The sequence below is a fragment of the Bufo bufo genome, chromosome 1 (genome assembly GCF_905171765.1).
Source record: "Bufo bufo chromosome 1, aBufBuf1.1, whole genome shotgun sequence".
NCBI classification, from domain to species: domain Eukaryota; kingdom Metazoa; phylum Chordata; class Amphibia; order Anura; family Bufonidae; genus Bufo; species Bufo bufo.
Genome location: NC_053389.1, coordinates 527,197,454 through 527,221,333, shown reverse-complemented (window position 1 = coordinate 527,221,333; position 23,880 = coordinate 527,197,454). Strand labels below are relative to the sequence as shown.

General features: G+C 38.8%; 1 protein-coding gene across 1 annotated transcript in view; it reads left to right on the top strand.

Annotated features, from left to right (window-relative positions):
* The window catches only part of GPR37 (G protein-coupled receptor 37), a 60,880-nt gene extending 38,220 nt beyond the window's left edge, over positions 1–22,660 (top strand). Inside the window, exon 2 of the mRNA XM_040411891.1 lies at positions 21,551–22,660. Within this exon, the coding sequence (XP_040267825.1) occupies positions 21,551–22,369 (819 nt within the window). The 3' untranslated portion in view covers positions 22,370–22,660. The remainder of the gene's footprint in view (positions 1–21,550) is intronic.
* Positions 22,661–23,880: the final 1,220 nt, after the last annotated feature.

Below are 23,880 nucleotides of genomic sequence, written 5' to 3'. Positions count from 1 at the left end.
AAATGTATGGAGGAAGGTGTTCTGGTCTGATGAGACTAAAATTTGACTTTTCAGTCATCAAAGAAAATGCTATGTCTGATGCAAACCCAACACATCACATCACCCAAAGAACACCAGCAGCCGGGACTGGGAAACTGGTCAGAGTTGAGGGAAAGATGGATGGTGCTAAATACAGGGATATTCTTGAGCAAAACCTGTACCACTCTGTGCGTGATCTGAGGCTAGGACGGAGGTTCACCTTCCAGAAGGACAATGACTCCAAACACACTGCTAAAGCAACACTTGAGTGGTTTAAGGGAAAACATGTAAATGTGTTGGAATGGCCTAGTCAAAGCCCAGATCTCAATCCAATAGAAAATCTGTGGTCAGACTTAAATATTGCTGTTTGCAAGCACAAACAATCCAACCTGAAGGAGCTGGAGCAGTTTTGAAAGGAGCAATGGGCAAAAATCCCAGTGGTAAGATGTGGCAAGCTCATAGAGACCTATCCAAAGTGACTTGGAGCTGTGATTGCCGCAAAAGGTGGCTCTACAAAGTATTGACTTTAGGAGGGGTGAGTAGTTATGCACATTGACTTTTTCTGTTATTTTGTCCTATTTGTTGTTTGCTTTACAATAAAAAAGAAACACATCTTCAAAGTTGTGGGCATGTTCTGTAAATTAAATGATATAAATCCTGAAACAATCTATGTTAATTCCAGGTTGTGAGTCACCAAAACACGAAAAAAAAAAGTCAAGGGGTTGAATACTTTTGCAAGGCACTGTACCAATGAGCACTTCCTTCCCAACAGTTGGCGGCTCATTCAGTGGGGGTGAAGCATTTACATGCAGCAATGACCTCCACAGTATGAGAAGGAGGGATCGCTTTTGCGATCGCTCGTCCTCATACAGTTGCATTGTTTCTGGGCAGCAGATCACTGTTTAGACAGCACGATCTACTGCCCAGAAACGATAATTATCGGGTTATTGGTTGCACCTTTACACAGGCAGATTGTCAGGAACAAGCATTCCTGATTATCTGCACATCTAGATCCATCTTTAGACATTTCATTCAATCTATATTGACCAGATGAGATTTAGGTATATACCTGTACCAATTTAATTGTGACTAACATCTTTAATATATAGGGCGAGGCAAAAGTCTGGATACATCCTTTTAACTGGTGTAATTTGTAGAAAATGGGCTTCTAATGTTATTTGTTGGTGAAAAACTTTTTGGGCACTATTTTGAAATCCACCATATTGAATTCAGTCTTTGTGATCACACTCAAGAACCGCAGTTGATACTTTTTCACAGCACTGTAGGAGTCGCCATTTCAGGTGAGCCATATTGTGTATTGCGCAATATGACTCACCTGAAATGGCGAATGAAGAATCAACTGTGATTCTTCAGTGTGTTTATGATGACTTGATTAAAAGTTAAACCCTGTGCAACCTGCAGAATGGTAGACACATAGAACACATCATGTAATGCACTTTAGGAAATGTTTAACTCCTAAACAGTGCATGAAGTGTAAAAATTGACACTTCCAGTGGATTTTTAAGTAAATTGTAGCCAGAAATAATATATCACATCAGACCCTTCCCATTGGAAAAACCTGAGCTAAATTCAATATGGCAGATTTCAAAATGGTTGCTGTAAACAATGTATATTATGGGAATGGCTAATAAATCTATATGTCTTGGGTCAAACGGGCTCAGGGCACCAGACATGTATTCGAGGACTTTCTCTCAAAAAGCAATGATTACATGTTAAAGAGTTATGTCATTATTGATGTGTCAATGGCACCACTTCTGACCCAGAGGTGTTCTGGGATTTGCAACACAGCCCTATTCACTTGACTGTCACTGATATTTCATCCGAGAAAATTGTGAAAAGTATTGTTTTCCATTATTATTTTTTTTACTCTTACAACTTGGGCAGCCCCAGAAGATTTAATTGTGGAAATGTTTAATCCTTTATCAATCTTAGATACTGTATAAATGTCTATATGTACATTCAATACTAAAATATGTTGGTTTCAAAAATGACCTCAATGTGCAAAAAAAATAAAATAATCTGACAGCGGCATACTCACTCGAGTAAAACCCTTTGTGACTGAAGGATCCATTTTTTTCGACAACTGTTGGAAATTATTATTTTTTCCTCAGTAAGAGACAGACTGAGCTAAAAGCTTTCAGAATTCTAGCAAACAGTGTTTTTACTTGGGGGATTAATCTGATCTGATCCATTTGTTGTGGTCAGGAAAGAGTTTAAGCACCATAAAATTGCATTTGCAGTTGCCTCACTTGGGGTTTCTTTTTTTTTATTGTCTAGACATAAAAAGAGTGAAGGTTGTTTTCTTTTGTCTTTCAGTCTAATGTTGATGTATTCAGCGTCAGCATTTCAGCTGACACCAGTCACATCTTTTTAGTCATTATGATGTATTACAGTGTTCCACATTCAACAGTTGAGCTGATCAATTGCAGCTCAGGAATATATCATCATGTTATGATCCTTAATAATTTATAGATAACGGCAATGACTTTTCTACACTCACCAGTCTCATGTGTCTTATGATATTTGGTAAATTTTCTTAGTTTTTTGTGCAGCATCTAGTAGTCCTTCAGTATCTTCTCCACCATCTACAGGTTAGGAAACAAACCTACAAGGCAGAGTGATCAGGCCTGAAGATTATTTCTTAATACTATATGTGTGTTCCTAAAAGTAAAGATTTTGCTACTGTGTATACAGATACATTGCCAGAAACATACAATCTTGTCACATGGCTTTTTGGTAGATCAGGGGTCAGAAACCTGCTGTTTTGAAACTACAAATCCCAGCCTGCTCAATTCATGTGTATGGGAGTTCTGAGAACAGCCATGCAAGTGTGCATGCTGAGGTTGCTGACCCCTGTGGTAGATAGATCATATGCTCACGGTCACAGTGTCTGAATATACACAGCAACTCAGTTATGTACAGGTGAAAATGTAACACACCCAGTATTGTAAACTACACATCCATACTTGTTTTCACTTACATATACCATATGTATGCAGACAGAATTAGGCCGCTTTCACGTGTTAGTGTTTGCTCAGTGATTTACATCAGAGATTGTGAGCTAAAACCAGAAGCGGATCCTACACATAGATTAGGTAATGAAAAGATTTGTGCCTGTTCTGTGTTTTTGACCCGCACTTGGTTTTGTCTCAAAATGACTAATAGAAATCACAGACCAAAACATTGATGTGTGAATCAGGCCTTACCATAGTAAATGAACAACAAACACTTTGAGGTTTAGGCCTCATGAACATGACAGCATCCATAGTGTGGTCCACAAAATATCGATATCATCCATGGGCATTCCGCAATTCACTTCCATCAATAGAAATGGCTATTCTTGTCTGTAAAACAGACAAGAATAGGACATGTTCTATCATTTGCGGAACAGATGCACAGATGACATCTGTGTGCCCCATTTCTTTTTGCCGACCTCATAGAAATGAATAAGAAGAGCACCCGACCTGCAAAGAATGCGGATCGGACATGGATCCCAATTGTGGTCGTGTGCATGAGGCCTTATTCAGTGTAGGCGATTGTTGTGTCTAGGCTAGTCATTTTTATTTGAGGCTTACCTACAGGTGAAACTCTAAAAATTATAATATCGTGCAAAGTTCATTTATTTCAGTAATGCAACTTAAAAGGTGAAACTAACACATGAGATAGACTCATTACATGCAAAGCGAGATATTTCAAGCCTTCATATGGTACCCTTTGCTCAGGGGATATGGATTAATTAGTTGACTAGAGTGTGACACTTTGAGCCTAGAATATTGAACCTTTTCACAAAATTCTAATTTTAAGCTGCATTAATGCAATTCCTTTTGATTTGCATTACTAAAATAAATGGACTTTTGCACAATATTCTAATTGTTCGAGTTTCACCTGTACATAGTGTATTTCAGAATATTCATAAATAAAAGTCCAGCGCACATACTTGAGTCAGAAATCAAGACCACAGCAAGGATCAACAGCATGCTCATGCCCAGGTAATCCAGGAATAGAAGAAATAGGATCCATCGACTAAATAAATTCCAAAAATGTGGCTCACATCCGTGCAGAACTTGTATGTATGTCAATCCTATAAAAATATCATACAATCACATTTTGCATAAAGAATTACATTAAGTATAATACAGAATCAGTTGTTTATCTAATTTTATGCACATTATGCGGCAAATCATATGTGGGTAGTATGCATAGACAATGTGGTTCCTGGAACATCTTAATGGTATCTCTGAGAATGATAATCATAATATTTCTGGGGCCTACAGGCATTTCAAAGAGTGCCATAGAGGAAATCTGGACTCTTGCAGAGTAAATGCTATTAAGTTAGTAAAACCACCCCCAGAGGAGGAAATATTAAATTTCACCTCCTGGATCATTAACATATATTAATAATATATATACAAAATATAGTTTAGTGGAAAAACATACATATATACAGTATATGCAATATATTTGGGTTATGGTAATATGCTCAATGTTGCAATCTGTGTCTCTAGTTTCATTGTTTTACCAATCCACTTCAAATTTTGTTTCCAACTATATGACCCTTCAGCCTAGTAAGGTATTCACACACATTATTAGATTATTTAGGTGGTCAGCCTTTAAAAATATGGGCCTTCCCTTGGTGTTTGTATGCTACGATTAAGACCACTAAAGTTGGTTGAAACATGTCTGCGATGTAGAGGAGGGGATATGTTTTTTTTATGGATTTACCTGAATACATTTTTGGATTGTATTTACATGCTGGATCCTGTTTCTTCTATTTCTAGCTGTGAGAATGTCTTGTATTGATCTAAATTCGATGTCAAACATACAAACCAACCGTCTATATAAAGAACAAGCTTACTGAATTTCTTTGCAGTAATGTACAAAAAGCATAAAATAGTGCACCACTTCTCTGTAGTATTATACAATATTGCAAATTGCAATTTGGCATATGTACACTTTATGGATCAAAGATTACAGATTGCAATAGTCGGAAGGCAGTTTGTATATTTTAACCATAAGCATGTTCTTTATTTCTCTTTATTGATCAAGAAAAAAGTGACCAGCTTGTGTCACCAGCTCATGATAGAATATGCTTGAAATAAGTAAACATCAGAGATCAGAAGTTTTGATTGGTGGGATCCCAGCTGAAGAGACAAAAGGGCAGAAGCTCCTTTGGCTGTGATCGGCTAAAATCCAATCAGCTAACAGTCAACTGAAAGCTTCTGCCCTTTCGTTATAGCATTTGGTGGAGAACTCAGCACCAAAACTTCTGACATTTCAATATGACATATCAAAGTTGTATGAAATTTCATATTTTAAAGCAAATGTTTGTTTTATGTATAAAAGAATTGCATTTATAATGGGAGAATGTACAGTGCTACCCGTAAGTTACAATATTAATTTGCTCCGGGACAACCATTCTAACTTAAAGAAGCACTCCCACAAAAATGAAATAACCAATATAAACAAGAAAGGGTCAGCACGGCCATGTATACCACAAAAACAATGCACTGGAGCCAGTACAGTATGGTGGTGCTCAGTCAAGTAGTCCCAAAGCAAATGTCTAGTATAATGAGGGAGAGAATAAACAGCGGCACTTACCAAATTCCAAAATCCCGCACATTAAAAGCCAAACAAGCAGCCTAGGACATGGGTAAGGCCTGACAAAGAGCAGGCCATTGCCTGTTATGTTATCCACATTCGAGTCAACTTGTTAGGCTTTTGAAGAAAGAATAAAGAGTAAATAAAGAATAAAGATTTTGGAATTTGGTGAGTGTCGCTGTTTATTCTTTCTCTCCTCATACTACCACAAAAAATGTTTATTCTCTAGTCCATTAGAAATGTTCTTGATGGCTGTAGTTGATCTAGGTCTGTTGCTCAGCTGTGTCATGTGACTGGTACTCTGACTCTCCAACTGTCTTATTTGTGGACAGGAAGTCAGATTCTCTAGTCATTGAGACTGAACCAAGGGTTTCCTAGCAGTGAATAGAGAAACTCACATCCTGTCCACACATAAGTTGCTGTGTCAGTTGGAGAATGAGTATGTCAGTGACACAGTGGTGCACTAGAAGGAAGTGGACATCTAGCAACTACAAGCATTGGTAAAAATATTCTCTCCACCACAATTTACATCTTTACCTTTCTAACGGACCTGAGAGTAAACATTTTATGGGAGTACGTATTTAATAAAAAAAATACTGTAACTGGAGGCCATAACAATTTAGGGAACTTGGTTCAGAAATACCAAAATACCAGCCAAAAGTAAAAAAAAAAAAACTCTCCACCAAAGATTAAAGAAAAATAAGCAGATAACTAATATAGATAAAGCAAGCTCTTACGGTGTCCATACATAATAGATAGAGGTTGGTTGATGATTGAACAGCAGTTGAACAAACAATCATCTGGTGAATGGTAATTTCGCAGACAAGGCCATACACATTTTAAGCTAGCCATACACATTTAATAGCTGTCGGTCCTAAGATCACTTGGCTGATGTATTTCCCGACTCCCTACTGAATCCCACATGCACATTTGTTTAAGCCAAGCATGCATGTGTTATCAATGGGAGGAGTGGACAAAGCCGCTGCCAGACAATTCCAGTGGCTTATTTCCTGGGAGAACAAGAGGATCAAGCAAAAGTACTCATTTTGCCTGATCCTTCTCTCCCCCAACATCATCTATCGAGGGAAAGTCGAGAGTTCCCCATACACATTAGACTGTCTGCCGAACCCGTCATTCTTGGCAGGTTCAGCAATCAATACACTAATGTGTACAAGATCCTTTTAGTCCGTACCGGACATTGCAGTTGTTTACATATAATAATCTGTAAAGTGCTGCGGAATATGTTGGTGTCATATAAGCAAGTAAAATAAATATTTTATAGAGAAAGTAGCAGGCACACTCGTATTTGGGGTTGGATAAAAATGTGAGAGTGAAGATAAAATTGGAAGTAAGTTTCTGAGACCACCGGACACTAGATGTGTGTTCCGGATGGGTAGATAAAGAAATGTGGTGTGTAATATATAGTAGCTGGTACCAGACTTGGTGAAAAAGCTTAATTGGTCAAGTCCATGGTGATAGAGATTCGTGTAGAATTAAAAACGATTAAAAATAGAAATAGAAAAATGGGTAAAATAGAAAAAATTATATTGATGAATATGGCTGTATTAGCCATATATCTTGTAGTACATCTATATGATGTCTATTATATTACACTTTCCCAAAAGATGCGGTGGAGTGGTCACCTTTCCCAGGTGAGTCAAACCAGCAGATAAGCACCTCTACCATTCAATTGAACAGTTGAGCCGCCTTATATATTCACTATCTCTACAAAGTTAAATAAATGAATGTGAGTTAGAAATAGCTACTGTAAATTACTTTCTATATTAAACCTCTTCAGTGAACTGCACAAAAGTGGACCAGTACAGTAAATGTAGGACTGGTAGAGAGAAGTATAGTACATGTAGTACTGCACTGTAGAGAAGCACCACTAGACCAGTACATAAACTTGAGAATTTCAGCTCACTCCAATTGGCTCTTCTTGCCCCAATGTGATGCATACAGAGGTGTTTTAACAGTGAGATGCCTGCTATGATTGCATGGATCTACCCTATATGTGGCATAGTAAGTTAGATGTGGCAAAACTTGCAGGTTTAAGATATAGACATAGAAATTGAAGCAGCTGCTTCTTGATAATAAGCTATGACCAAAATTTCTCCCATTACTAACAAAGCTAGTGTAAAAAATGACTTGCCCCTATCAGCCAGTTACCCATACTACAGGTGTCAGAATTGTGTTCTGCTGCTACCATGGTTTGACTTATTCACAGCACCCATTCCTTAATTACTCCTGCACATATAGCAGCATGTACAGTATGTGCAATTTTCTAATAATGACACCTTATACAACCCTAATTCCCAAAAAGTTGGGACTCTGTGGGAAATGTAAATACAAACATAATGCAGATTTTATAAACCCATATTTTATTCACAATAAATCATAGAATGCGTGTCAGATGCTGAAAGTGAAACATTTTACTATTTTATGGAAAAAAAAAAAACTCATTTAGATCTTGACGGCAGGAACGCATCTCAAAAAAGTTGGGACATGGTCATGTCTACCATCGTGTAGCATCCTCTCTTTTAAGAACAATTTGTGAACTTCTGGCATGTTGTTAGGAGACCAATTGCTGGAGTTTTAGAGGGGAACAAGTTCTGGGCCTTCTTTGCTAGAATTTGTCATTACATGATGCAGCAAATGTTTTCTATTGGTGAAAGTGTCGTGATGGATGCAGTATGTGGTTTAGCATTATTTTATTGAAATATGCAAGACCTTCCCTGAAAGAGACATCCGGATGGGAGCATATGTTGTTCTAAAACCTATATCTACTGTTCAGCATTGATAGTGCCTTTCCAGATATGTAAGCCACTCATGCCATAAGCACTAATGCAACACCATACCATCAGAGATGCAAGCTTTTGAACTGTGTGCAGATAACAAGGTGGATTGTCCCTCTCCTTGAATCTAAAGGACACTTCCATGGTTTCCAAAAATAATTTCCAATTTTTATTTATCTATCAGAACAGTTTTCCATTTTGACTCATTCAAATTTAAATAAGCTTTGGCCCAGAGAAGACGGTGGTATTTCTGGATCGTGTTGACATATGGCTTCTTTTTTGCATGATACAGCTTTAATGTGTATTTGCGGATTGCATCGCAAACTGTGTTCACAGACAATGATGTTCCTGAGCCCATGGTGATTTCCAGTACAAAATCATGGCTGTATTTAATGCATTGCTGCCTGAGGGCCTGTAGATCACAAGCATCCAATGATAACCATCAGCCTTGTCTCTTGTGCACATGAATTTCTTCAGATTCTCTGAATCTTTTGATGATATTATGTATTGTAGATGCTAGAATATTCATAGTCATGGCAATTTTACTTGGAGGAACATTTTTCTGAAATTGTTCCACAAATTTCAGGCACATTTTTTTTTTTTGCAGATTGGTGAACCTCTGCTTATCTTTGCTTATGAGAGACTTTGCTTTTTTATACTCAGTCATATGACTTTGTAGCAATTTGCTCCACCAGCTGTTTTTTTATTAGTACCATTTACTTTTCCAGCATTTTGTCGCCCTGTCCCAACTTTCTTGATATGTGTTGCTGCCATCAAGTTCTAAGTGAGTTAATTTTTTTCATGAAAGGGTAAAATGTCTGAACATCTGATGTGTGTCCTGCCCTCTATTGTGAATAAAATAGGAGTCTTTGAAATTTGCAGATCATTGCTTTCCGTTTTTATTTACATATATTTACATTTTACACAGTGTCTAAACTTTTTTCGAAATTGCGGTACTATATTCCATATACAGGTGAAACTCGAAAAATTTGAATATCGTGCAAAAGTCCATTTATTTCAGTAATGCAAATTAAAAGGAATTGCATTAATGCAGCTTAAAATGAGAATTTTGTCAAAAAGTTCAATATTCTAGGCTCAAAGTGTCACACTCCAGTCAACTAATTAATCCATACCCCCTGAGCAAAGGGTACCTCAAAATTGAGACTTTGGGGTTTCATAAACTATAAGCCATAATCATCCAAATTATAACAAATAAAGGCTTGAAATATCTCGCTTTGCATATGATGAGTCTATCTCATATATTAGTTTCACCTTTTAAGTTGAATTACTGAAATAAAGTAACTTTGCACGAAATTCTAATTTTTCGAGTTTCACCTGTACTGTATGGTCATTAACAATCATGCTCAATGAATATAAATTCTTCTGGATGTACTGTAGCCCCTCTTCTATACTTTACACATCATACATAAAGCTGCTAGAACTGGGGGCACTTTCAAAACACAAACTCACCGTCTCACACGATAGTAGCAGAATAATTTACAGTGCATTCATTATCTTGTTAATATTTACAGTGTTAGTTGGTTATAAACATTAATTAGGACAGGAATTGTGATGCCAGACGAAGTGTGGAGGGAAGGAAAGCTTGTCTCCATGGAAGCTTTCCCATTTGAACAATGGCGGCTGATTATATGGTGCATAAAACAGTGATGTTACAATGGGATGTATTGCCCTCTTCATTTCTGCTTTTTAGAATATTTGATTGTTTGGCATTTTTCCTAAAAGGAAGCTTTCCGAATATACTAGGTCTGTGATGGCTAACCTCCGGCACTCCAGCTGTGGTAAAACTACAACTCCCAAGATGTACGCTTGTTTGGCTGTTCTCAGAACTCCTTAGAAATGAATGGAGCATGCTTGGAGTCGTAGTTTCACCACAACTGGAGTGCCGGAGGTTAGCCATCACTGTACTAGGTAATTGCCTAAACTGCAGTTACCTGATCTAATGTTATGCAATACTAATTATTATATTCAGGAGAGTTACAAAATTATTCTATGATGGTTCATCGGTCCTACTATACCCATGTTAGAATATCTACTGATCACTAATCCGAATATTGCTCTAATATACACTGCGTGCAGAATTATTAGGCAAATGAGTATTTTGACCACATCATCCTCTTTATGCATGTTGTCTTACTCCAAGCTGTATAGGCTCGAAAGCCTACTACCAATTAAGCATATTAGATGATGTGCATCTCTGTAATGAGAAGGGGTGTGGTCTAATGACATCAACACCCTATATTAGGTGTGCATAATTATTAGGCAACTTCCTTTCCTTTGGCAAAATGGGTCAAAAGAAGGACTTGACAGGCTCAGAAAAGTCAAAAATAGTGAGATATCTTGCAGAGGGATGCAGCACTCTTAAAATTGCAAAGCTTCTGAAGCATGATCATTGAACAATCAAGCGTTTCATTCAAAATGGTCAACAGGGTCGCAAGAAGCGTGTGGAAAAACCAAGGCGCAAAATAACTGCCCATGAACTGAGAAAAGTCAAGCGTGCAGCTGCCAAGATGCCACTTGCCACCAGTTTGGCCATATTTCAGAGCTGCAACATCACTGGAGTGCCCAAAAGCACAAGGTGTGCAATACTCAGAGACATGGCCAAGGTATGAAAGGCTGAAAGACGACCACCACTGAACAAGACACACAAGCTGAAACGTCAAGACTGGGCCAAGAAATATCTCAAGACTGATTTTTCTAAGGTTTTATGGACTGATGAAATGAGAGTGAGTCTTGATGGGCCAGATGGATGGGCCCGTGGCTGGATTGGTAAAGGGCAGAGAGCTCCAGTCCGACTCAGACGCCAGCAAGGTGGAGGTGGAGTACTGGTTTGGGCTGGTATCATCAAAGATGAGCTTGTGGGGCCTTTTCGGGTTGAGGATGGAGTCAAGCTCAACTCCCAGTCCTACTGCCAGTTTCTGGAAGACACCTTCTTCAAGCAGTGGTACAGGAAGAAGTCTGCATCCTTCAAGAAAAACATGATTTTCATGCAGGACAATGCTCCATCACACGCGTCCAAGTACTCCACAGCGTGGCTGGCAAGAAAGGGTATAAAAGAAGAAAATCTAATGACATGGCCTCCTTGTTCACCTGATCTGAACGCCATTGAGAACCTGTGGTCCATCATCAAATGTGAGATTTACAAGGAGGGAAAACAGTACACCTCTCTGAACAGTGTCTGGGAGGCTGTGGTTGCTGCTGCACGCAATGTTGATGGTGAACAGATCAAAACACTGACAGAATCCATGGATGGCAGGCTTTTGAGTGTCCTTGCAAAGAAAGGTGGCTATATTGGTCACTGATTTGTTTTTGTTTTGTTTTTGAATGTCAGAAATGTATATTTGTGAATGTTGAGATGTTATATTGGTTTCACTGGTAAAAATAAATAATTGAAAAGGGTATATATTTGTTTTTTGTTAAGTTGCCTAATAATTATGCACAGTAATAGTCACCTGCACACACAGATATCCCCCTAAAATAGCTAAAACTAAAAACTACTTCCAAAAATATTCAGCTTTGATATTAATGAGTTTTTTTGGGTTCATTGAGAACATGGTTGTTGTTCAATAATAAAATTAATCCTCAAAAATACAACTTGCCTAATAATTCTGCACTCCCTGTAGTAATGGATCCCTTGAATCCAAATTTTGTATCCTAAACCTGTTGGTGTCCACAAACTTCTGAGGCTCACATTCCTCTGACATAGGTTTTATCAACCTTATATCCATTAAAAAAGTATTCTGGTTATGTAACGTTATCCTTTATTCACAGGATAGGGAATAACTGTTAAAACCACGTGGGTCCTACCACGTGGACCCACACTGCTCACTAAAATGGGGCCTCTGTACTTCGTGAAGGCCCCCTTAAATGAAAGGAGCAGCAAAGATGTACTTGGCTATCTCAGGAACTCCCACATAAATAAATGGAGACGGGTGATATCTTTACATAACTTGAATACCCCTTTAATTTTAATTGTTGCTGATATAGTGTTACCACTTATCAATGGCATCAGCTTATACCATCTTGAGTATGTAGGAAACACTTAAGCTGGCCATATATATATTAGATAGCTGCTGGCCCAAAGCTATCTCACCTGACCCAGTAATAGACATGCACAGTCAGCAATGGATGTATCCCTAACAGGGAAAGGAGAAAATGCTACGGACTGATACCTCTGACCCAAGCTTATTACCCCCTGAGAACTAAAATATCTGGTAATTGAAATATAGTTGCTCCATTCTTATCTCAGCCAAAATCTGTCTTCAGGGCAGAGTCAGGAGGCAGGTTCAGCCAGAATTACTCGGTTCAGCTGACATTTATCCGATTCATATGCCCAGCTTTTGCCAGCTCAGCTTATTTTATATTCTGTATGGCACAACCTCTGTCATTAAATGTATCTGTCAACTCACCCCCCAAAACAAGACTCCAGCTATGTAATTTTAGCTTGCTGCTTTTCCAAGGCTGCTAGTTCAAGTGCTGCTGTAGAAGTGCAGTGGATATATTCAGGAGATACTCAGGAGGTAATCTGGAGGTGGATACAATCTAAACAAGTAAGATTTTTTTGTTTAAAATCTTTCCCCTCTCTACAATGGCAGATCTGGTTCTGTGCAGGAATTGTTGTGCTTTTATTTCAGGTTCCACTCTTCAAAGGTTTGGATACTGTCTGATCTGTAGACAGCTCTCCATAATGCAGCAGGAAATTACCTTTTTGAAATATGAGATTTGGAAATTAACCACTAAACAAACTCAGGCTGAGAACATTGCAATGCCACTGCCACAGAGGCCCCCTAGAAATGGAAGATGGGTTACTGTAGGTTCAGGTAGACTGAGAGTTGTGGATAGAAGGCATGTCCCACAGTCTGTGGCTCTCCATAATTCATTCGCAGCACTTTCAGAGTGCAAGAGCAACATGGAGGATGGCTCAAGCACAGTGGGTGAGAAACAATCATCTCCCATGCCTAAAGTATGCAAGACTGCAGCCAAAGACAAAAAGGAGAAGGTGAGGATTGATAGTAAGCAGCTGTTGGTGGGCGATTCCATCATAAGAGGTGTGAAGTTTGAGGAGAATGGTGTTGTGAGATGTCTCCCTGGTGCTACCGCTAGCAGGGATAGACGACGGATCCTAAATATAGTTAGGCAAGCAAAGCAGGAAAGGGAAGTGGATGTTATTGTCCATCTTGGGACAAACGATCTGGCTAGCAATGAGGTTCCAAAGGTGAAAGAAGCTTTTCATACACTTGGAAAGGATATACGGCAGGTTGCATCAACTGTTTCATTCTCTGCAGTTTTGCCTGTGCATAACCTTCAGCATGACAGGAAGATGCGCATTAAGGAATTCAATGTATGGCTTGGTGAATGGTGTCTGAACCAAGGGTTTGGCTTTGTGTCTCATGATAGCTCTTGTTGGAATGGAAAAGAACTGTACAAGAAAGATGGTTTGCATCTTTCTCTCAAGGGAACGAATGTCCTCGGTGAACAGTTCCAAGTATTTGCTAAGAAGCATTTAAACTAGGAAAGGGGGGCAAAAGAGTGATAATCCAGCAGTCCAACTGCCCCCCGGAACAATGTCAGAAGAGGCCAGTAGCACAAAGGTTAAGAAATGACAAGCTCAGAGTCTTGTCTACAAATGCTCGCAGTCTAGGGAATAAGATCAATGAGCTTGAGGCTATAATGGCATCTGAGAATATAGATGTAGTGGCTGTTACTGAGACGTGGTTCAAGGGGAGTAATGACTGGGATATATCAATACCAGGGTTCTCTCTATACAGGAAAGACAGAGAAGGCAAGAAGGGGGGAGGGGTGGCCCTGTATGTGAAAGATAGCATAAAATCGAATTTGATACAAGTTAGCGAGAACAATTTAGAGTCAGTTTGGGTTACCTTGCAGCTTGATAATCATAAGGTAACTCGTGTAGGTGTTATATATAGACCACCTACCCAAGTCAAAGAATTAGATGATCTACTAGTTGAGGAAATAGCTAAAATGACATTGAAGGGGGAAGTTATCATTATGGGAGACTTCAATCTTCCAGATGTAAACTGGAAAACCAAAATAGCTAACTCTGCCAAGAGTACAGATATTCTAAATTCCCTACTGGGATTATCTCTACAGCAAGTAGTGGAGGAGCCAACCCGGAAGGAGGCCATTTTAGATTTAGTATTCACAAATGGGAATTTGGTATCTGATATTACTGTAGGGGAAAGCTTGGGTTCTAGTGATCACCAGTCAGTGTGGTTTACTATAAGTACAGTGACTGAGTCACACCACACAAAAACAAAAGTTTTAGATTTTAGAAAAAATGACTTTTCTAAAATTAGATTAGTGGTATACAAGTCCCTATCAGACTGGAACAGTTTCATTGGAGTCCAGGAGAAATGGGACTACTTAAAAGTGGCACTATTGAAGGCAACAGAAGATTGCATTAGGCTTGTCAGTAAAAGCAAAAAAATGAAGAAACCACTGTGGTACTCAGCAGAAGTGGCCAAAATCATTAAAAACAAAAAGATAGCATTTAGGAATTATAAATAAAAAAAAAAACGAGGATGACAGACAAATTTATAAGATTAGGCAGAGAGAGGCCAAACAAGTTATAAGAGCTTCTAAAGCACAGGCAGAAGAGAAATTAGCTCAGTCAGGGAAAAAAGGCGATAAGGCATTCTTCAGATACATAAATGAAAAAAGGAAACTAAAACAAGGAATTACCAAATTAAAAACTAAAGAAGGAAGGTATATGGAAGAAGATAAAGAACTAGCTGACTGCCTCAATGAATACTTCTGTTCAGTTTTTACAAAGGAAAATGAAGGAGAAGGACCTCAGTTGGGAAAGAAGACTAATGAATCTTTTGACGCATGTGTCTTTACAGAGGAAGAGGTTCTAAGTCAACTGTCTAAAATTAATACAAATAAGTCACAGGGGCCTGATGGGATACACCCGAAGCTATTAAAAGAGCTCGGCGGTGAACTAGCAAAACCATTAACAGATTTATTTAACCAATCACTGGCAACAGGAGTCGTCCCAGAAGATTGGAAATTAGCAAATGTTGTGCCCATTCACAAGAAAGGTAGTAGGGAGGAATCGGGCAACTATAGGCCAGTAAGCCTGACATCAATAGTGGGGAAATTAATGGAAACCATACTTAAGGAGAGGATTGTGGAACATCTAAAATCCCATGGATTGAAAGATGAAAAACAGCATGGGTTTACTTCAGGGAGATCATGTCAAACTAATCTTATTGATTTTTTTGATTGGGTGACTAAAATAATAGATGGAGGAGGTGCAGTAGACATCGCTTATCTAGACTTTAGTAAGGCTTTTGATACTGTCCCACATAGAAGGCTTATCAATAAAGTGCAGTCATTGGGCTTGGACTCCCATATTGTTGAATGGATTAGGCAGTGGCTGAGGGACAGGCAACAGAGGGTTGTAGTCAATGGAGTATATTCAGACCAAGGTCTTGTTACCAGTGGGGTACCTCAGGGATCTGTTCTGGGACCCATATTGTTTAATATCTTTTGTCAGCAAAATTGCAGAAGGCCTCAATGGTAGGGTGTGTCTTTTTGCTGATGACACAAAGATTTGTAACAGGGTTGATGTTCCTGGAGGAATACACCAAATGGAAAAGGACTTAGGAAAACTAGAGGAATGGTCAAAAATCTGGCAACTAAAATTTAATGTTGATAAGTGCAAGATAATGCACCTGGGACGTAAAAACCCAAGAGCAGAATATAAAATCAGTGATACAGTCCTAACCTCAGTATCTGAGGAAAGGGATTTAGGGATCATTATTTCAGAAGACTTAAAGGTAGGCAGACAATGTCACAGAGCAGCAGGAAATGCTAGCAGAATGCTTGGGTGTATAGCAAGAGGAATTACCAGTAGAAAGAGGGAGGTGCTCATGCCGCTCTACAGAGCACTAGTGAGACCTCATTTGGAGTATTGTGCTCAGTACTGGAGACCATATCTCCAGAAGGATATTGATACTTTGGAGAGAGTTCAGAGAAGCTACTAAACTGGTACATGGATTGCAGGATAAAACTTACCAGGAAAGATTAAAGGACCTTAACATGTATAGCTTGGAAGAAAGACGAGACAGAGGGGATATGATAGAAACTTTTAAATACATAAAGGGAATCAACAAGGTAAAAGAGGAAAGAATATTTAACCTCTTAAGGACATAGGGCGTACAGGTACGCCCTTGTGCCCTGGTACTTAAGGACACAGGGCGTACAGGTACGTCCTATGTATTTCCGATCACTGCCGTGCGGCTGGCAGTGATCGGAACCCGGTGCCTGCTCAAATCATTGAGCAGGCACCTAGGCTAAATGCGCGGGGGGGTCACGTGACCCCCCCATGTCGGCGATTGCGGCAAACCGCAGGTCAATTCAGACCTGCGGTTTGCTGCGATTTCTGTTTGCTGCGGTCCCTGACCGCGGGGATCAGAAACTTTATATGTCTAAAAAAAGTTTTATTCACCCCCCCCTGCACCCCCGAATGATTTTTATGGTGGCGGGAGGTGCAGGGGGAGGGTTGCGGGCGGTGTGGGCGGTGCGGGAGGCGGGCGGTGCGGCAGGCGGGATCGCGATCCCCCGCCCGCCTCCCCTTGTATAATCGTTGGCTTCTAGTGGGGATACCAGGGTGCCAGCACATTGCTGGCACCCTGGTATAAACGGCTGACATCTGCGATGCGATGTCAGCCGTTTAACCCTTTCCATACAGCGGTCCGTACGGACCGCTGTATGGAAAAGGTTAACAGCGCAGGGAGCTCCCTCCCTCTCCCATCGGGGGGCTGCTGTGCCTTTGCAGCCCCCCGATGGGGAGGGAGAGAGCCCCCAGAGAGCCCCCCGAGAGATCCCCTCCTTACCCTTCCCCGTCTGCGAAGTTCTGAGCAGACGGGGAAGGTTCCCATGGCAACAGGACGCCTCTCAGGCGTCCTGCTGTCCATGGTGCTGAACAGATCTGTGCTGAAAGCATAGATCTGTTCAGTGTAAGTAAAATACAGTACAGAACAATATATATTGTTCTGTACTGTATTATACAGACATCAGACCCACTGGATCTTCAAGAACCAAGTGGGTCTGGGTCAAAAAAAAGTGAATAAAAGTGAAAAAAAAGTAAAAATCAAAAAACACATTTATCACTGATAAAAAATGAAAAAAATAAAATTCCCTACACATGTTTGGTATCGCCGCGTCCGTAACGACCTGATCTATAAAACGGTCATGTTACTTTACCCGAACGGTGAACACCATAAAAATAAAAAATAAAAAACTATGATGAAATTGAAATTTTGCCCACCTTACTTCCCAAAAAAGGTAATAAAAGTGATCAAAAAAGTCGCATGTACGCCAAAATTGTAACAATCAAACCGTCATCTCATCCCGCAAAAATCATACCCTACCGAAGATAATCGCCCAAAAACTGAAAAAGCTATGGCTCTTAGACTATGGAAACACTAAAACATGATTTTTTTTGTTTCAAAAATGAAATCATTGTGTAAAACTCACATAAATAAAAAAAAAGTATACATATTAGGTATCGCCGCGTCCGTATCGCCCGGCTCTATAAAAATATCACATTATCTAACCCCTCAGATGACCACCGTAAAAAAATAAAAATAAAAACGGTGTAAAAAAAGCCATTTTTTGTCATCTTACGTCACAAAAAGTGTAATAGCAAGCAATCAAAAAGTCATATGCACCCCAAAATAGATGCCAATCAAACCGTCATCTCATCCCGCAAAAAATGAGACCCTACTTAAGATAATCGCCCAAAAACTGAAAAAACTATGGCTCTTAGACTATGGAGACACTAAAACATTTTTTGGGTTTTAAAAATGAAATCATTGTGTAAAACTTACATAAATAAAAAAAATTGTATACATATTAGGTATCGCCGCGTCCGTGACAACCTGCTCTATAAAATTACCACATGATCTAACCTGTCAGATGAATGTTGTAAATAACAAAAAAAAAAACGGTGCCAAAAAAGCTATTTCTTGTTACCTTGCCGCACAAAAAGTGTAATATAGAGCAACCAAAAATCATATGTACCCTAAACTAGTACCAACAAAACTGCCACCCTATCCCGTAGTTTCTAAAATGGGGTCACTTTTTTGGAGTTTCTACTCTAGGGTTGCATCAGGGGGGCTTCAAATGGGACATGGTGTCAAAAAACCAGTCCAGCAAAATCTGCCTTCCAAAAACCGTATGGCATTCCTTTCCTTCTGCGCCCTGCCGTGTGCCCGTACAGCAGTTTACAACCACATATGGGGTGTTTCTGTAAACTACAGAATTAGGGCCATAAATATTGAGTTTGGTTTGGCTGTTGACCCTTGCTTTGTAACTGGAAAAAAAATATTAAAATGGAAAATCTGCCAAAAAAGTGAAATTTTGAAATTGTATCTCTATTTTCCATTAAATCTTGTGCAACACCTAAAGGGTTAACAAAGTTTGTAAAATCAGTTTTGAATACCTTGAGGGGTGTAGTTTCTTAGATGGGGTCACTTTTATGGAGTTTATAATCTAGGGGTGCATCAGGGGGGCTTCAAATGGGACATGGTGCCAAAAAAACAGTCCAGCAAAATCAGCCCTCCAAAAACCAAACGGCGCACCTTTCACTCTACGCCCTACTGTGTGCCCGTACAGTAGTTTACGGCCACATATGGGGTGTTTCTGTAAACAGCAGAGTCAGGGCAATAAAGATACATTCTTGTTTGGCTGTTAACTCTTGCTTTGTTAGTGGAAAAAATGTGTTAAAATGGAAAATTAGGCAAAAAAATGAAATTCTCAAATTTCATCACCATTTGCCAATAACTCTTGTGCAACACCTAAAGGGTTAACGACGTATGTAAAATCAGTTTTGAATACCTTGAGGGGTGTAGTTTCTTAGATGGGGTCACTTTTAGGGAGTTTCTCCTCTAGGGGTGCATCAGGGGGGCTTCAAATGGGACATGGTGTAAATAAACCAGTCCATAAAAATCTGCCTTCCAAAAACCATACGGCGCACCTTTCCCTCTACGCCCCGCTGTGTGGCCGTACAGTAGTTTACGGCCACATATGGGGTGTTTCTGTAAACGGCAGAGTCAGGGCAATAAAGATACAGTCTTGTTTGGCTGTTAACCCTTGCTTTGTTAGTGGAAAAAATGGGTTAAAATGGAAAATTAGACAAAAAAATGAAATTCTCAAATTTCATCCCCATTTGCCAATAACTCTTGTGCAACACCTAAAGGGTTAACGACGTATGTAAAATCAGTTTTGAATACCTTGAGGGGTGTAGTTTCTTAGATGGGGTCATTTTTGGGTGGTTTCTATTATGTAAGCCTCGCAAAGTGACTTCAGACCTGAACTGGTCCCTAAAAATTTAGTTTTTGTAAATTTCTGAAAAATTTCAAGATTTGCTTCTAAACTTCTAAGCCTTATAACATCCCCAAAAAATAAAATATCATTCCCAAAACAATTCTAACATGAAGTAGACATATGGGGAATGTAAAGTCATCACAATTTTTGGGGGTATTACTATGTATTACAGAAGTAGAGAAACTGAAACTTTGAAATTTGCTAAATTTTTCCAAATTTTTGTTAAATTAGGTATTTTTTGGTGCAAAAAAAAATAATTTTTTGACTTCATTTTACCAGTGTCATGAAGTACAATATGTGACGAAAAAACAATCTCAGAACGGCCTGGATAAGTCAAAGCGTTTTAAAGTTATCAGCACTTAAAGGGACTCTGGTCAGATTTGCAAAAAATGGCCTGGTCCTAAGGTGTAAAAAGGCTGTGTCCTTAAGGGGTTAAAAGAAGAAAAACTGCTACGAGAGGACATAGTTTTAAATTAGAGGGGCAAAGGTTTAAAAGTAATATCAGGAAGTATTACTTTACTGAGAGAGTAGTGGATGCATGGAATAGCCTTCCTGCAGAAGTGGCAGCTGCAAATACAGTGGAGGAGTTTAAGCATGCATGGGATAGGCATAAGGCCATCCTTCATATAAGATAAAGCCAGGGGCTATCCATAGTATTTAGTAAATTGGGCAGACTAGATGGGCCAAATGGTTCTTATCTGCCAACACATTCTATGTTTCTATGTTTCTATATTCATATTAGCATTCTGATGCTATACTCTTGCAAAACAGCAATAAAATGCATTGAGAAGATTCCCAAAAGCATGCACATAACGAACAGAGTTCCAAAAGGATCCCTCTCTATGCATTTTACTGCCAGTGTGTGGGAGCACAGCATCAAAATGCAATTGAGTATGATTATCAAAATTACATAATTGGACTCCATGTTACATACACCATACAAAGCTTACTATGTCAGTGATACATGCAGTAGAATGCTTTGATAGTACCTTCCTCATTGAATGTTTCTTTATACATTTTTAAATATATTCTTTTGGACCGTTTCCTTTCCTCATTGTTACAGACTAATGTAATTTTCCAGTTGAATTTTTCTTAGGCTGTGCTTATAGATAGTAACATTTTAGAAGAATACTTTGATTCACTGACAATTTTTTTTAAACTTGAACTGAATCCATTGTGTAGGGTAATAACACTATAACTGTTACTTCTTACCCATATTACTACTCTTTATTCTATCTCTTTTTCGTAGCCTTACCCACATAGTGATCCTACAGTACATCTTTCTGCCTCCATCTTTTTATACATTGGCTTCAGCAAAGTCAAATCCATTGATACATGATAAAATTGTAACCTCACAAAACATCCAGATCGGCTGTAGAGCTCCTCAGCGACAAATCATATAGACATATTTTTGGATTGCCTTTCATTGACTGTGCTGTAGTAAATTACAGAATGTTTCCAATTTTTATTTTTTTTACATTATGCATTTGTAATTACCTTTGCCATTATGTGTATACGAGACATTATTATTAATTTAATTTACTACATTTTAGCAATTAAGCTTTACAGTTTTTTATTTTAATGTCAAAATCAGCCACAATCAAGCATATAGGTATATGGTGATTGAGCATGAAACCTTTGTCATTTCTTATAGCCCTTACAGCTCTTGTTCTATTTGGATATACTAAAAAATGTCCCCTCTGTTGATTGTACTGTATGTTGACACTTATTTACTTGTTTTTCAGGTGGCCTCGCTTGGAGTATCTACATTTACACTGTGTGCCCTTTGCATTGACCGCTTCCGTGCTGCCACTAACGTACAGATGTATTATGAAATGATTGAGAATTGCACATCAACAACTGCCAAGCTAGCTGTTATATGGGTGGGCGCTCTTCTTTTAGCATTGCCTGAAGTTGTCCTACGGCAATTAACCAATGATGAGTCAGCACTGGGTGTCAACACATTCAGTGAGCGCTGTGTTGTCAAGATTTCCACAGATCTCCCTGATACCATCTATGTTTTAGCCCTTACCTATGATGGCGCTAGACTATGGTGGTACTTTGGTTGCTATTTTTGTTTACCTACTCTTTTCACAATAACATGTTCTTTGGTGACAGCAAGAAAAATCAGAAGAGCTGAGAAAGCCTGTACAAGAGGTAACAAACGCCAGATTCAACTTGAGAGCCAAATGAACTGTACTGTAGTAGCCCTTACAATTTTGTATGGTTTTTGCATAATCCCTGAAAATATCTGTAACATTGTAACAGCTTATATGTCCACTAGTGTCTCCAGGCAGACCTTGGATCTTCTGCATCTGATCAGTCAATTTCTTTTGTTCTTTAAATCATGTGTTACCCCTATCCTACTTTTTTGCCTTTGCAAGCCATTTAGCCGAGCTTTCATGGAATGCTGTTGTTGTTGTTGTGATGAATGCATTCAGAAGTCCTCAACTGCAACCAGCGATGATAATGACAATGAATATACAACCGAGCTAGAACTTTCCCCTTTCAGTACTATACGTCGTGAAATGTCCACATTTGCTTCAGTTGGAACTCACTGCTGAATATATATAGTCAGTTTTCACTTTCTTTGTGAATACTCTGTGATATACATTTTAAATGATTTTTAGTTCAGGATTTTTTAAATGAAACACTCGACTTGTCTAAGAACAATTTTGGTATCTTCTGTATATTTATTATGTTCTAGTTCTCCTAACAGGGTATGTTTCCACGAAACTATTAACATGTTTCTGCACCTTAATTAGGTAGTCATTAGCTTTTTTGATAATCACAACTGGTAACTTTTTAAAATATTATATATAAAACTAGGTACAATTATTATACTCCAAGGTGGTTTGCACTGAAATGAAATATTGTAATGTTTTGTTTAACATTTCCAAAATTAGCTGTTGAATAAATTTTATTTTGTTTTTATGAAATGTACTTGTGTATTTTATTTTGTTAAACCTATTACCATAGCATACGCTACTGTCCAGGCCATGTATCAATATTGTACAACACCTGTGCTTTAACACCAGGGTTCCTGAATCTTCACTTATTTAGATTCATGTCATGGAACAATGAACCGTGATATCTGTAGGGGAGCTCTAGGCTGTCACACAAGGTTATTCTGCTGGAGCACTCTACCACATACACTGATCAGACATGAAATGTCCAGAGCATCACATTGCATCTGCTGTCTTACCTCCTTCCTATAATATAACTAGCAATTTGCCAGAGACGCATACACACCCAAACATCCACATAATGACCAGGCCATCCATTGCCATGGTCCAGTTCTGATGTTCATGTAGACATTTTCAACTATGCAGTCCCATATACTGTGTATTCTGAAACCCTTTCTATCATAGCATTATTTATGCTACAATAGCTCTTCTTTGGGATCTTACAGGCTACGTACCTTCCACTCACCATGCACATCAATGAGCCTTGGGTGCCCTGTCACTAGTTGTCCTTTCCTTGACAACTTTTGGTAGATACCACTACATATCAGGAACACCCCACAAGCCTTGCTGTTTATGAGATGCTGGACTCAGTAGCCAATACAATTTGGTTGTTGTTCAGATCTTTATGCTTGCCCATTTTATTAGCCTTCATCACATTGACTTCAAGAACTGAATTTTCACTTCCTTTTAATAGTTTTAATGTTAAGGATGATTGATGTATATGTTGGAAAATGGCACCTCTTGTTGAGACCTCATGCTTGAATTAGCATCCACAGAGGTTCCCAAAATGAAAGAGTAATAGCATAAAGGAACTTCTTCAGAATGACACTAATGCAAATACTTTATTAGGACTTTACTAAACTATGTTAACACTTTACACTTTAGATAGCAGTTGCCTGACAGCTATCCCTCCTGACTCTCCTGTGTAAATTAAAAATACACAAAGGAATAAAAAACAGTTTGAGGCATTATTTAAAATTGAAGCAGGTGTGCTAAAGAAGAGTCCAAGAAGCTCCTTATAAAATATTAAAAACGATATGATACATCTCACCACTAGAGTTGAGCGAACACCTGGATGTTCGGGTTCGAGAAGTTCGGCCGAACTTCCC